At 38.4% G+C, this 14,549-nt stretch overlaps 2 protein-coding genes across 4 annotated transcripts in view; one reads left to right on the top strand and one right to left on the bottom strand.

The window, feature by feature from the left end:
• LOC140240006 (DNA mismatch repair protein Msh6-like) overlaps positions 1 to 7,399 on the top strand; it is a 67,969-nt gene extending 60,570 nt beyond the window's left edge. Inside the window, exons 25-31 of the mRNA XM_072319816.1 lie at positions 20 to 152; positions 1,411 to 1,509; positions 2,004 to 2,223; positions 2,638 to 2,727; positions 3,303 to 3,457; positions 4,135 to 4,269; positions 5,190 to 7,399. Coding sequence (XP_072175917.1) covers positions 20 to 152; positions 1,411 to 1,509; positions 2,004 to 2,223; positions 2,638 to 2,727; positions 3,303 to 3,457; positions 4,135 to 4,269; positions 5,190 to 5,333 — 976 coding nt within the window. The 3' untranslated portion in view covers positions 5,334 to 7,399. The remainder of the gene's footprint in view (positions 1 to 19; positions 153 to 1,410; positions 1,510 to 2,003; positions 2,224 to 2,637; positions 2,728 to 3,302; positions 3,458 to 4,134; positions 4,270 to 5,189) is intronic.
• A 99-nt stretch (positions 7,400 to 7,498) lies between these two features.
• The window catches only part of LOC140240005 (uncharacterized), a 29,299-nt gene continuing 22,248 nt past the window's right edge, over positions 7,499 to 14,549 (bottom strand). For 2 of the 3 annotated variants that reach the window (XM_072319812.1, XM_072319815.1), the window contains 4 exons: positions 14,123 to 14,239; positions 13,496 to 13,600; positions 11,713 to 11,787; positions 7,499 to 10,723 (listed from right to left, as the gene is read on the bottom strand). In XM_072319812.1, coding sequence (XP_072175913.1) covers positions 10,365 to 10,723; positions 11,713 to 11,787; positions 13,496 to 13,600; positions 14,123 to 14,239 — 656 coding nt within the window. In that variant the 3' untranslated portion in view covers positions 7,499 to 10,364. The remainder of the gene's footprint in view (positions 10,724 to 11,712; positions 11,788 to 13,495; positions 13,601 to 14,122; positions 14,240 to 14,549) is intronic. The other variant, XM_072319813.1, reaches the window with a different exon arrangement.

The following is a 14,549-nucleotide window of genomic DNA, read 5'->3' as shown; positions in this document are numbered from 1 at the left end:
ATTCAAATTTCCTTGGCAGTTACCAGTCATGGAATAAAGCAGTGGAGTGTCTGTCGGTGCTGGATGTGTTGATGAGTCTTGCAGAGTACAGTCAGTCAGGCGAGGGCACTATGTGTAGACCAGAGATCGTTCTCCCGTCCAGTCAGATGCAGGTGAGATGAAAGGAGAAATTGTGCAATTATTCTTGTTGTCATTGTCAGCCTGTATAAACACAAAATCCATGGCATTGGAAGGTATTGGTGCTGGCAGAAAAAAAAAAAATTGAATTGTATTTTCTTTTTCTTAATGCAGAATTGGTGTAGAAAACTTTGCATCTTTTTCTTTTTCTTTTTTTTTACTCACTCTTTCTCATTTGAAGATTCTGAAATTGTAAATATGCTTGGCAGAGACACATTTGTGTGTTTCTCTACAAATCAGTGATGAGTTTCCAAAAATAGGATTGGTATCTGTTTATTTCTATCCCAAACCTTTTGTTCAGCAACACTTTGATCTGACTGGCAAATTGCCGTGTAGAATTTATGAAGTGTATCGAAGTAACTCCAGGGCCCCGTTGCAAGAAAGTTGCAATCAATTGCAAATAATTGCTAATTTTGAAACAACCATTCTGATTGGCTCAGGGTCTGCCCTAGTAAGAAGACATGCATGCAACAATGATTTTGATTGACCAGTGACAATCAGTTGCAAGTTGCGTTTAAACGCAAAGTTTCTAGCAACGGGGCCCAGGTGAGCATGTATTTCTGGAATTTTTGTCTTTTGTCATAAATGCAGATATCACTCTTGTGATGGTAAGTCAATCTATTGGTCCATTCTTTCAGGTCAATCTGCTTTGCTGAAGTGAGATAAGTGCTGATCCTCTGAATTCTAGTCATTTTAGAACTTTTTCCTTGAACTTAAAATGTAGAATGTGAATTGATTACATCATGACACCATCTCACTGAAGCCCTTAGCTCTGTTGTTATCAGGATTGATCCTGCTATGCTCATATCCTCTTCCTTTTGCAGTTGAGTTGAGAAAAAAAGGAACCCAAATATACACCTACATGATGATTATAGTGAATGCAGTATAACACATCAGCAAAGAAAATTGAGGAAAATTAAAAATATCTGTTGAAAAATTGTGAATTTGTACAGTTTTGGTGCAACCATCGTTGGATTAGAAGACTACTTTAGTTTGTGACGTCACAAAATGTAGCCTTCTCATTCAGTAATGGCTGCATTAAAGAAATTCATTATCACACCATCATGACACCATCTCACTTAAAGAATTTCATAACTCATTTTCCTATTAAAAACTTTGCTGATTGTGTTCTACTGATATTGATGCATTACCTCAATTCATATATATATTTGGGTTTCATTCTCCTTTGATTAATTTATTTATGTTATATTTATTTTTGTCTCTCCCTTGTAGCCCTTCATAGCAATGAAAGATGGGAGACATCCCTGTATCTCACACACATTCAGTGGAGGAGACTACATTCCAAACCACACCTTCATTGGCATCAAAAATGTGAGTGTAAATGCATCAAGGTTCAGGTTGTATGAATAGGGCCTTGCTCCCCTAGTGTTTCATATTCAAAATCTGCAATGTAGTGGTTGTCAGGATGGCTGTATCTCTGCATTACTTTATTGTGATGTGTTCAGATAAACACTGAAGGAAGTGCAATGAAGGTATATAGACATGATGTGTAACTAGGATTTCACAAGGACTGTCTCAGAGTGAATGCATTTCATATCCAGTGCAAGCTGTAATTTACTTCATTCTCTCTTACTTGAAAAATTAAATGTTTTTCAAGGAATCTGTAAAATCTGCAAGTCTATCGTAATGACTTCTTTATTTATTCATAGAAGTCGAGCAAGTTCAGTCTGCTATTACTGATTTTCTCTCTTTATCAATCACTTTTGGGTCTATAAATGGAATGACCTTCATGTGAAGTGAATGAAAGCTGTTTGTGGTTCTCAGAATTTGATCACTGTCTGTTACTTTGGTATGGAAATCTTCAGGATGAGGAGATGGAGGATGATGGAGACGGTAGTCATAGCAACAGCAGCTGCATCCTAGTGACTGGTCCTAACATGGGAGGCAAGTCTACATTGATGCGTCAAGCAGGGCTCCTTGTAATCATGGCTCAGCTTGGTTGCTATGTGCCTGCAGAGGAGTGTCGTCTTACACCGGTAGACCGTGTCTTCACTCGCCTTGGTGCCAGGGACAACATCTTGTCTGGTGAGCTCTTGATGGAAAGAAACTCAGTGTAACTTTGTCTTCAGTTTATGAGATGTAGTGAGTGTGTTAAGTTGTTATTGTGTTTTTTTCTTTCAGATTTACACGTCATGTAAATAACACCCTTTCTGTTGCATGACATTTGTAAAAATCTTGATGAACTGATAACATGAGAACGGTGCCATGGCATCATATGAAGTACAAGCAAACTTGTTTCTGCAATTTTCTATTTAAAAAAAAAGAAAAAAATTCTTCTGCATTCATGTGTATATGTAGGTCTATTCCAACTTTTTGCTTTTTTTTTAACCTTTCTTTTCTCCCCTTTCCACATACATTCTGCTATTTTTTTTTCTGACTAGTTTGATCAATGTTGTACTGATAACTCATCGTAACATCTACTTGTTTTTGTCTCTGAAGGTGAGAGTACATTCTATGTAGAGCTGAGTGAGACAGCCAGTATCCTGAAACATGCCACCAAACATTCCCTGGTTCTCATGGATGAATTAGGTAAGGGGTCAAAGTTTATGATCACTCTCTTTTTAGCAATATTCACATAGAGTGGTGTAAAAAAAAAAGAATAAATAAAAAATTGTCATTTACAACTGTATTGGCTTGTTTTGAAGACTTGGTTGTCTGGTTTCAATGCAGGCCAAGTCCATTTTCAGGAGGATATTTGCAATTTGTAAGTTGCAATGGTTGCAGTTACTACTGCAACAATGCAGACACTAATTACTTAGTAGTTTGGTCCTTTTCTTGGACAGCTACCATAGTTGCAACAATATTGCAAATTTGCATAACAAGGCTATTCCTATGTACAGCATATCAAGACACTACACATTAAGTTTAGTAAACTTTGATTCCACATTCTCAGTAAACATGTATGTATGGTTACCTATGTACATAACGGTCAATGCTTACTAAAGAAATTGAGTCATCAAAGAAAAAAATTCTCCTTCATTTCATCATTCCGTTTACATTGAAGTTTGTATGTGGAAATGATTCTGTAATGACTCATTCACAAGACCTCCTCATGATAAAAGACTGTGACACATTTTTGATTCCCTCTCTCGTTTTCCACCCAGGACGGGGCACAGCCACCTACGATGGAACCGCCATAGCAACAGCGGTTGTCAAGGAGCTGTCAGAGACAGTAGGTTGCCGCACACTGTTCTCCACCCACTACCACTCCCTGGTAGAGGAGTTCTCTCATGACCCAAACATTAGGCTGGGTCACATGGTAAGTCACATGATATGTAGTCTTTATCACCTGATACTTTAATATCACCTGTAAATAGAAATTTTTAAGTTTGATCAGAGCAGAATTTGAACACATGGTTCATGTATTGCAAGATAGTAGTACTGCGAATGCATCATTTGAAACCATTTGACAGTAGTCAATGATACATAGACATGGACTTGAGTCAGTGGAGAGTGCATATTGAAACGTACTGTAATCAGCTGATATTCTGAATATAGTTTCCTGAGGGTGATCTTTAAAGGATTTGTTTGTACAGATATCTTGCATATTTAGATACACATGATTTCTGTCTGCTTTATTTTCAGACTAAATCAAGGATTACTTCACATCTTATGTTCAGTTTGTATGGAATTTATCAGTTGCATTTACTTATTGCAATTTTTCTTTTTTCTTGCAATATAAGATACCAGTAAGACTGAAACAATATCACAATTTTGTTCTTAGTTGAATGGGATAGCAAGGGTATCATTAATTCATCTGAAACAAAGTTTGACTGATTGTGTTGTGTAAGTCTTTGTTCTTTGCACTGCCTTGAAATAATCCATCTTTTCCCCCTTGTTCTCCCTTTTCTTCATGTTGAAATCTCTTCCTAATCTATTCCTCTTGGATCCTGATCTACCTTCTGGTCTCATCTCTTGGTCCTGGTCCTGTCTCAGGCCTGTATGGTAGAGAATGAGTGTGAGGATGACCCTAGCCAAGAGACCATCACGTTCCTCTACAAGTTTGTGGGTGGGGCTTGTCCTAAGAGCTATGGCTTTAATGCAGCCAGACTAGCAGGCTTGCCAGACGAGGTAAGACTTATGAATGTGAGAGTCATAGAAAGTGGATAATGATACTTGTTTTGTCTTATTTCACAAAGTAAGCTGTTTCCCCTTATGGAAAATATGATGTATAAGATATGATGTGCCAAAACATGACACCCATTTATTATGTTGACAAAAGTTCTACTGAACTGTGATATAATTGTTCTCAGTGAAAGTTTTACCCAAGAGAAGTGACATAGATAAAATTTAAATATCTATGCAACATTCAAAAATCTGAAAAAAAAAGTGAATTTTCTGTTCCTGTTGTACATGTACAGATGGAAAGTGACAGGGTTTTTATCTGTTAGTTTGATTGAAGATGATATTTTGATATGAATGTTCTCAGCAATGCTGGATGTCTTATATTTGAGATCTCCCAGGCAGTGAAAGCTGAGGGTTTGCTAACAAGGATGATCTCTCATCTTCTTAGGGTGTGTTCCAACACTTTCTTGGAAGCGTACTGTATCCTACCACACCCGTACCAGAAGAGCGCTTGAACACTTCAAAAGGGCTACAAACTGCATCATGCTGAACCAAAAGTGGAGCATTTCCCGACGTGCTCCAAACACGTACCACACTGTAACTGTACCAGTTTGCATGAGAAGAATGTGTATGATACATACTACATCTTACTTAATACAAACAGTTGTTTCTCTTTGTTAAGGACACCTGTAAGTAGCATGAGCACACCTGGTGCATGAACCTGTTGCTATAAAAAGTCCACAATATCTCATGAGGTACACTTTCTCCACAGAGCTCTTGAACGCTCCCAATCTGACATGGTATGGTACAGTATGCTATGGTTTGGTAAGCTTTGGTTTGCTTTTGAGTGCCTGAATGTGGCCTTTATTGCTTTAAACCCTATTACATAATGTCTGTGATCTATCCCTCTTTAATCCCTGCTGTAGATCATCCAAGTAGCACGTCAAAAAGCCAAGCAGTTTGAAGAGTCGGCTGAGAGGATGAAGTTCTTCCGAGCTGTTCATGGAATGTGTCGCCCGTCTTCTGTTTTGGACGTGAATCATCTAAAACAACTCATGGCTCGTGTTTAGAATGGATGTCCGACATTGGGTCAAAGAGGCATGACCATTGATCAGACAGAGCAATCTGAGTAATCCATTTATGGAACAGATTAGCAGTCAATATGAGTTCAGTATCAGCGCCCATTCTAAGATTATCATCATTTCTTTGTTTTGTTTTTGTGCACAATGAACATTTACTAGTAGTCAGGTCCTGGTTATCAGATTCATACCTGTCTTGACTGAGTAATCTAAAGTAAATTGCACTATGTGTCCATTTTGCAGTCGATAATGCCATTTGTTGGACTTCAGTACTATCCAGCCCTCCGAATTTCTGCACATCTTTTGAAGATTGTATGGGACATCTGAATATAAGTCAATGTGTTGCAAAAAGGACTATTTCTGTTAAATTGCTGGTAATAATTTTGTGTATCAGTTTTGCCTAATTTTGTGTATCAGTTTTGCCAAATTTTGCTTGTAAGACTCATTTTTGTATTCCCTTCTCAGTAGCCATTGCTATCACTGATATCTACTGAATGTAGCCATTGCTATCACTGATATCTACTGAATGTATAATGGAATGTCTTGATTCTTTCTCCAAATTTCAGTATTATGTTTCTACTTGTATGTTTCTACTTGTATGTTTGTATTTAGTATGTTTGTACTTGTATCACTCAGATGTCAAATGATAGCACGTTTTCTGGTTTGTGTATTTGTATTCTGTGAAATATGGTTCCCTTATAATGCCCAGTCTGTGTAATTACTAATGATAGTTTGGAAGACTTCTTAGCTGTAGATTTGCTCTCCATGCTATAACCGGAACTTCACTCAAAAGAAAGCAGAACAAACAAAGCCATGATAGAATAGAGACATGCTGAATATAGCAACAGTTTTAATCATGGAAGAGCTTTTAACCTTTTGAGTCAGCCAAATACATTCTGTATAAGCACCTTGGAAAATGCTTGCCTTCTCAGTTCTGGTTCAAGATTTGGATGTAGGATTGTGTAACTGATGTTATGGTGCTAATGATTACGATGTAAACACGTTTGCCAAATATGTGTCAATCCCTTTTCTTGAGCACAGGAATATGAGCTGGGGAATTGATTGCTTCTTACAATCTTGTGAGCATTTAGAGTAAAACAGGCATTACTCCTCAGCACAAGAGGTAATTCTTTGTCAGACCTTGAAATAAGCTAAATTGTTGGAACACCTGTTTGAGAAACATGGATGATATACACGTGTACTAATCACAATGATATCGTCTCTCACCAACAAGAGTAAATAGGCTTGTTTGCCATCGGCAGTTGACACCTTTTCTGTTCTTGAGTGCTTAAAGATTATCTGGGTAAGCCTGTGAAAATGCTAGAAAAATGCCCGTTGGGCTTAAAGATGACAGTTCAATGTGAATACTTGTAAGATTATGGGTTGTCAGCAATGTACTAACTTGTTACCCAATTCTTTCATGTCCGTATGAATTATTGATGAAACTCACAATTTGAATGTGTAAGTTGTGTTATTTTCATATACAGTGTACATATGTGAATAGTCCTCCTCTCCAGTTTTCAATAATGGGTGGCTAGACAAAATTGCTGATTTATAGCAGTCGGGTCATAATGGAGAAGTGTGATAATATTCTCATGACAGTAGTACTAAACTGATCACACAACCGACAAGAATTATGCAAGTAAAACATTGAGAAACATGATCCATTGCTATTTATTGTGATTGATCATTATGGTTGAATTATTTAATGGGACAATGATTCAGGAGATTTTAGAATTTGTATGACTAACACAGTACATCGTATAGGGATGAGGGCTAACTAACAATGGTAATGTTACTGGGTATTCAGTTTACTAACTGCAATTCACTTGTGTGTACAATGTACTGTATTCTATAGGTATTTAATGTGCTACCTATAAAGTGGTAAAACCAGTGCCAAAGTTTTGTCTCTGTTTTACGAGCAGAAGCATGACTGTCTTTGCAGAGGCAAGTTTTGTATTACAGCTGTACTTGTGTACAATGTGCTTTGTTGACATGATTAGACAGCCATTTTTTGATGTTGTACCTTTTGAATAAAAGTCACTCTTTTCCATATATTTCTGCCGTCTAGACTTTCTTTATTAAATTGTATTTTAGTTGACCACCTGTTCATAAAGAAGAGCATACAACAGAAAACAATAGACAAGACAGTGTAGTTAAAGAAAGAAAAAAATGTACAGAAGTTTATTGTTTTCCCATCAAAGTACATTAATATACAATTCAGATACATTGTATTAACTTTTCTCATCTCATTTTCTCATTCCCCAAAATCACCAGGTAAAATTCAGAATTAAAAAAAGAAGAAAAATATGATTGTTTGCATTGATGAATCCATATGTCTGAAATGCCAGTCACTCGATCTCAAATTGATAAAACCAAAAGGAGAGATTAACGTACACATCATTCATGTGAGACATTTACATGTTGCAAATATGGAAATGTGTATAGTTTACAAGGGAAATCATTTGTAGGTGAAACATCAAAATGTATTCCTGGATGATTAACACCAACTACAGTCACTGTTTATGCATGGCATTAAGTTCTGTTATCCAAGCAAAACCAAATACAGTACATATGTAGTCGTGAAGTGGTGTTTGATACGCATATACACAACCAATATTTGGCATCACTAACACACATTTTGACACTGACCCAAAGACCCCGACTATCACATATTACACTCATCCCCCCAGTTTTCAACAATTGCTCGCACTTTGACCTCAAGCTCTGCCTTTGTATCCATGAGTACCTGCTACAGTAAGCCTCCTGAGGGCGCTCTAAATCTTCAGAATCAGTAATGGCAAGAAACTGATTACTTGAATTATAATTGCTAATTCATTTGCCCGCCCATGGACATTCATTAAAGGTGCATGGTCCCGGTGTTTTAGTCAAATGCGTACGCGGGCGCCCGGCGCAAGTTTCCTATAGAGACCTACGCTATCGACTCCTCTTTAGCGTTTACGCTTTGGCCCACTTTCCCACGAGTCTGAAGAAGTCTGATTCACTGTAGTCAGTGGTCATATCACAGTTCGGCTCATGATTCGGCTGAGGGGGATGACAGCTTTAGCAAACTTCTTTTGTGATGTCACAATAACAAGCACATATGCATGCACCCTGGCATTACTACAGACTGCGCGATGCGCAGAGAAGACAACAAAGGCAACGTTACTTGGCAACACCTACGCACTTTATTCTTGATGACAGCTTAACTTCGGTGATCTTCGTATCAATGCTAGCGGTGATCGGCAGTATCATCAACAGCGCCCTCTACACTACCGGGACTATGCACTTTTAATCAAGTCTGGCACCTGCAACCTATATGACGTCACATGTCTTGACAATGTCTGACCATAACACATAACCTGTAATAATTTTCACCACTGGATCTTACAGCAAGTAGGCCTACAGTGCATACATGATATCATAGAGGATTTGTTCCAAATAAACTAATAAAGCTGCAAAACTGAGAGGGGAACATACAAAATGACATGCTTCCAAATGTTGGCGTGGTAGTTTAATACATTGCATTCTGTGAAAGATGGACAATACTCGTGAACCATTTACAAATAAAAACTACAGATCTGACAACAGGTTAACAACCTACATGAATGAATCGATACATCTGATTTGAAGAACAAAGAACTTCAAATATTCCTCTCAAGATCATAACTTTATTCATGATAATTATGTGACGCATGATGCATCATATCCGAACCTCAGTGTGCAATAAATTTTTGCGCAAAAATATAAACATCTTGCAAACGTATCCAATACAATCACCAATGACATTTTTAGTTAGCTTGATGCAAACATGCAGGTTTATCATTTCTGCATCGAGGTGTCTTCTCCGAGGATTAAAAATTCAAGTACACTGTATAGTATAACTGGTGTGCAAATTCTAAATTCCAAATCTATAGAGAATGGGAACAAATTATCACTCTACCCCATCCACTGGTCTCCATTTCTCACCAGTCTCAGTCTAAACTACAGCACAAAATCTAACAAAGCTTGAACACTGTAGAATTAGTGTACCAACAATAACATTATGGAATATAAATAAGGCCAACAAATCTGACAACCCTTTTAAAATAAATGATTCATAGCCAAAAATAATTACAACTGAAATTGCTAGTGTCATGTATCTATTGCTTTCTTGGGAACCTTTACCTGGCACAGTGAGTTACACAAGCAACATGAATGGCCATACAGGCAAGTGGGATTTTGCTTATTTCACCTTTGCTTGATTTTGATTGATTGATTTTATTTCTGCATTTCTCTTTCATACAACAATGTCAATTAAACAAGGTTATTGGGTATTGTTTGGATCTATCAGCTGAAACAGATAAGTGATCATCTAATGCATACAGCAATATTCCATGATTATACAGAATGAACACGAGCAAGTGATACCTTTCAAACCGGTGGAGGAAATTTCTTTCAAACTATTATACAGATGCTCTACAAGTAGGTCTTCCTTTCAATTTGCATGAGCCAAAGACATTGTATTGTAGTAGCATCCTTTTTCTATGCCACTGGGAAAATATGAATGACTGACGTGATAAACTCTCTTTACCTTCATGCCTCAGTAATCTGTAAACATTTAGTCCTGAGTTTTAATAACTTGTGCCATCAGTCAATCCTCATATAGTATATTGCCATTAACAAAATACTATCTAATGTGAGGCAATGATCCACGTCTCATCTTCACACTGCTCATTAAATCCACCTTGACTGCATGGCTTATCTGAGTAAAAACCTTTTATTCACCTTTTATACGGCAGGTAGTTGCCTTCTTACAGTTCTCCCTTAGTTTTAACCTGTTGAAGTTTAGTCCCGAGTATACTCGGTCAGGTGTCTGTGGGAAATGTGTGTTGTAACAAAATCAGCCTGTCCTCAACGGGTGAAGGTCTTTCTTCTAGACTAGACCTTGCAAGGTATAACTGGCACCCAATATAGGAAATACATGTATACTAAGAATTTGAGTTCATTACAAATCATGTGCATTGCAAATTTGGCAATATTTCAGTTTGAAGGAGGTGGTGGGGGAGGGGCAGTGAGGAGTGGGGGAGGGACGGCTGGAGGAGCCGCAGCATCGGGCATAGCAGCCTGCTGGAAGGGCATAGGGGGTATCGGGGGCTGCATGTTGGGTGGGGGTACTCCTATGGGTGGCATACCTGGCATAGAGGCCTGAGGGGGAGGGACTGGCTGGGGAGGTGGGGGAGGCATGGCTTGGGCCCACTGAGGGGGAGGGGGTTGTATGGCATTACCAGCCGGGGCAGGGGGTGGGGCAGAGGCTGCTGCTGCTGCTGCCTGGTAAGCCTGGAGCCAGGGAGGGATGGCTGGAGATGTGGCTGATGAGCTGGCTGGAGTGGCTGCTGCAGCTGGGGGAATTCAACAAACATGACAAGACTTTATAATCACCATTTCTCTGTTTGAACAATTCTCAACTCCTTGACGTGGAACATTTAACTGGTGGACTTGTGTTACCCACTACGGTTAGTAATATCACTGTGGTGAGAAAAGCTTTTCACAGAATACAGAAAAGGCTCGATTCTTTATACAAGGCAGTCACATACACAGAAGTTACATCACACAAACTACACTGACCTAAGTGACAGTGAGAACAAATTGCTAAGACTTTGCCAAGTACAGATTTTTTGTTCTTTTTCAAACAGGTAAGAACATAGTAGCAAAAGTCTTAGCAGTTGGTATAAAAAAAAAAAGTATGTTATTATTAGTACAGTAGGAACTTTGTCATAAAGAGGAAGGAAATAACAAAACCCCCTTACAACAGCGTGATTTTGCAGGTCCGAAATCTTTGTAGTACTCTATTTTTGTACCGTGGTATAGTGAGAAACCTGATTTACTAATGGATTGTAATAGTTTTTAGGTCTTCACTATAAAAAGACTTCCATGTAGTACACTTGACATCAAACAGACATATCTGTGAATGTACTAAATCATCCAATGTTCATGTTATCTTTTACAGGTTTACATTACGATTGGCTAACACAAAATTGCTGTTAGTGTTTACACCAGGGAGCTTTAGATTTGCAGTGCAGACATATAGACATTTATTACATTGGCAGTTCTCTTTTCTCCCAGTGTCATGTGGCAAAGAAGCTTTAGATTTTGTTGAGATGCAACCCATGTAAAGTAAAATGTAATCAGTGCATCAAGTAGCTCTCAGCATCATGAATTGAGTAAATCTACCCATGCCTAGAGCAGTTTTTTTTTCCCCTCTCTGAACATCTGCATATTGAAAATCTAAAGCTTCCTAGGGTATGCAACTCAAATCTTTGTGATATTAAAAGAATATTCAAGTGAAGCAAATAATCTTACATCCACAAATGTGCATATTCAATCTTACCCGCAGCAAACTGTTGCCATGGTAATGTTGATGTTGCTGAGGTTGGGGCGGCGGTAGCTGTTGTGGTTGCAGCACCTGTAAATAGAGAAACGACTGATTGTTAGTTTATACCAATCACGGGAACATGCCCAATATCAATTTGGCATTCTGAATATCAATCAAATTAATGATGAAAAATCATCTTATTAGATACACTATAACAACTTCTCTTTGTGCAATCTCTTTCAGTGCAAACACATTTTCAAGTACTCACAATCTTTATATGTAATGATGCCCTTTATTGTATGAATTTTGGTCACAAGGAATATGTTTACATCACAACATGTTCAATGCAATATCATTCACAATAGTCTACTGCTGGAGGAAAAGAACTTGTGTTTTTATCATGCTTTTCTTTCTAATGTCACAAATATAACTCACTTGCTTTTTGGTAGCAACAAAATTTAAACAAAGACAAAACAACAGAGAGCAAACTACTGACAATAATTCCACATTCCACACATCTCCTATGAGAACTATGAAATTATTAGGAACATACAATTGCTGTGATAACATAAAAGCCACAACACAAGGGGTAAAACAGTAGGTTATTTGTACATGTATAGGCCAAGAATACACACATGGGGTCATTAACTACTGTAACACAAAATAATGAGTATGATGCACATTGATTACAATTAGCTTTTGTTGTGAACATCTCAGTCTTTTTTTTCTTTTTTTTGGGGGGGGGGGGGGGTTTCTATGCACCCTACATCATGCAGCACAGAATTACAACATACTGTATGAAGTGTTCAAAACTTTGACCCCACCCATTGCAAACCATGACACCCTGTACGCATGTACTATACATAACTGTAAAGGGGACACTTTCGCTCGAGTAATTTTTCAAGCTCAGCCAGGTAACAAAAAGAAAATTATTTGTGTCTTCAATTTCAAGTTATCAAAATGGTAAATATTGTTGCCTTTAGCAGGCAAAAAAAAAAAGTGTTTTTATTCATGTGCTAGCTTCTTGTTGCACGAAGTGTGCATAAAATTCCACTGCTACGTACAGTAAATCATTAGTAATCCTAACTTCTGAAAAATAGCAAACAGAAACAACACAAAGCAACAGGTAAAAACAATAAAAATGGTCTAAAGTTTGACCCAAAACTTTCCCAAGACAAAGGATGAGATTATACCTGTCTCACACAGATGTCATCACATACAGGTCCTTTGATTTCTAGCAGGCAAGTCCAATGAATTACCATTGACTCTTTTCTACGACACTAGCTCAGTATGAGCGCCAGTAATAATAAAACTTTAGCCAGGTGATTATCTTGACCTATCTCATGAGTCATTTATGTTTTTACAATAACTTTGCTTTGGTGCAGGTAACACGGATAGCATGTTTGGTAAGTCAAAAGCCAGTGCAAGTTTTTACAGAAGAAATGGTCATGCTTTCCACATTTAGCCAAGAAACAAATTTCAGCCTCTTTCAAGAGCTAATATGTTGATGAGATCAATGTGGTTTGTCTGTTTGGGAGTAAAGAACACACAAAAAAACACAAGACTCAGCCTTGAAGAGAGGAAGGCAGCATGCACTGGTCTAAGACAGAGCCTCTGTGCACACATCCCGCCAACTCAGTTTCAGACACAAGCCACACTACAGATCCCAACATGTTTTCATGACGATGCATGGTTGATTTTCTTCCAGTATTACTTTGCAAGCCTAACACCCATCTGAAAGATTGAGTTGGCTGACGCCTGCCAACAGAGGGCTCTGATCTCAGAGTGGTGTGCTAACCTGGAGGTGGGTGGCTCTGAGACTGGGCCAACACCTGCTGCAAGGCAGCCTGAGATTGCCATGGGGGCTGGGAAGGTGGTGCGGAAGATGTCACCACTCCCTGGCCTGCAAGCCAACCACACATGCAACATATCAGTTGTACGTGTGGACATTGTGGTAGGAAGGTTGATAACATCAGTCATGAATCAGCTAGAAGTCTCTTGTTGTGTCAAGGCAACAAGGACATTTCTGATTTTCATCATTCCAAAGCAAGAATTGGCATTTTAGTCAGTTTTCTTTCTATTTTCTTCCTGTTTCCTTAAATTCTAACCCTGGGGTCATGAAGAACAGAGGTCTCCAACTGAACCAGTTTGATTACAGTCTAGGCATAAATGAACTGGTCACGTGTTAAGTGCACAAACCTATCATGAGGCAAAGTAGCAATGGAGAATTTTTAATGCTGGGAACAAAACATTTACTTTCATCTCATATTAAACCTTGATCCCAGAGGAATGAAAATTTGACTCTAGCTGTTTACCTCTCTTGGCACAATAGGGTTTAGGTTCAGGACCATCCTGTACTTGGTTAAAAGGTGAACTGAAGCAATGGCTTTGGTTATGGTTGGCTAAGAGTTGTCTGTGTACTTACTGGAAGCTGTGATCTGCCAGGGTGCACTGGTTGATGTCTGTGGTGGAGGCTCACTGCTGGGTGGAGGTGGGGGAGGGGCTACCAGCAGCGACTGGGGTGGAGGTACTGGAGTTGGCACTAGAGATTTGATACATACCAAGCAGAACAGTCTGAATTTTCCACAATCTCTGTACAATACAATTGTGTAGCTACATATCATACTAGGCTTGGGTCTACTGCTGTAGGACTTCATCTGAACATTTTCTAAGGATATTTATATTCACTGCAATCAGCTCTACAAAGTGCAAAAGAAATCTGTAAAACATTTCACTTGTCATTGGGAACTGTTTTTTCGAGCCTTTTCTATAATTATATTCAATACAAGAAATGGCTAATCCTTTTTCTTTACGAATAGCAAATCATTGGAAGGTATTCCTTACTATTCCTG

The sequence above is a fragment of the Diadema setosum genome, chromosome 16 (genome assembly GCF_964275005.1).
Source record: "Diadema setosum chromosome 16, eeDiaSeto1, whole genome shotgun sequence".
Lineage (NCBI taxonomy): Eukaryota > Metazoa > Echinodermata > Echinoidea > Diadematoida > Diadematidae > Diadema > Diadema setosum.
The sequence above is the reverse complement of the archived record's forward strand: the minus strand, read 5'-3'. Positions and strand labels throughout refer to the sequence as shown.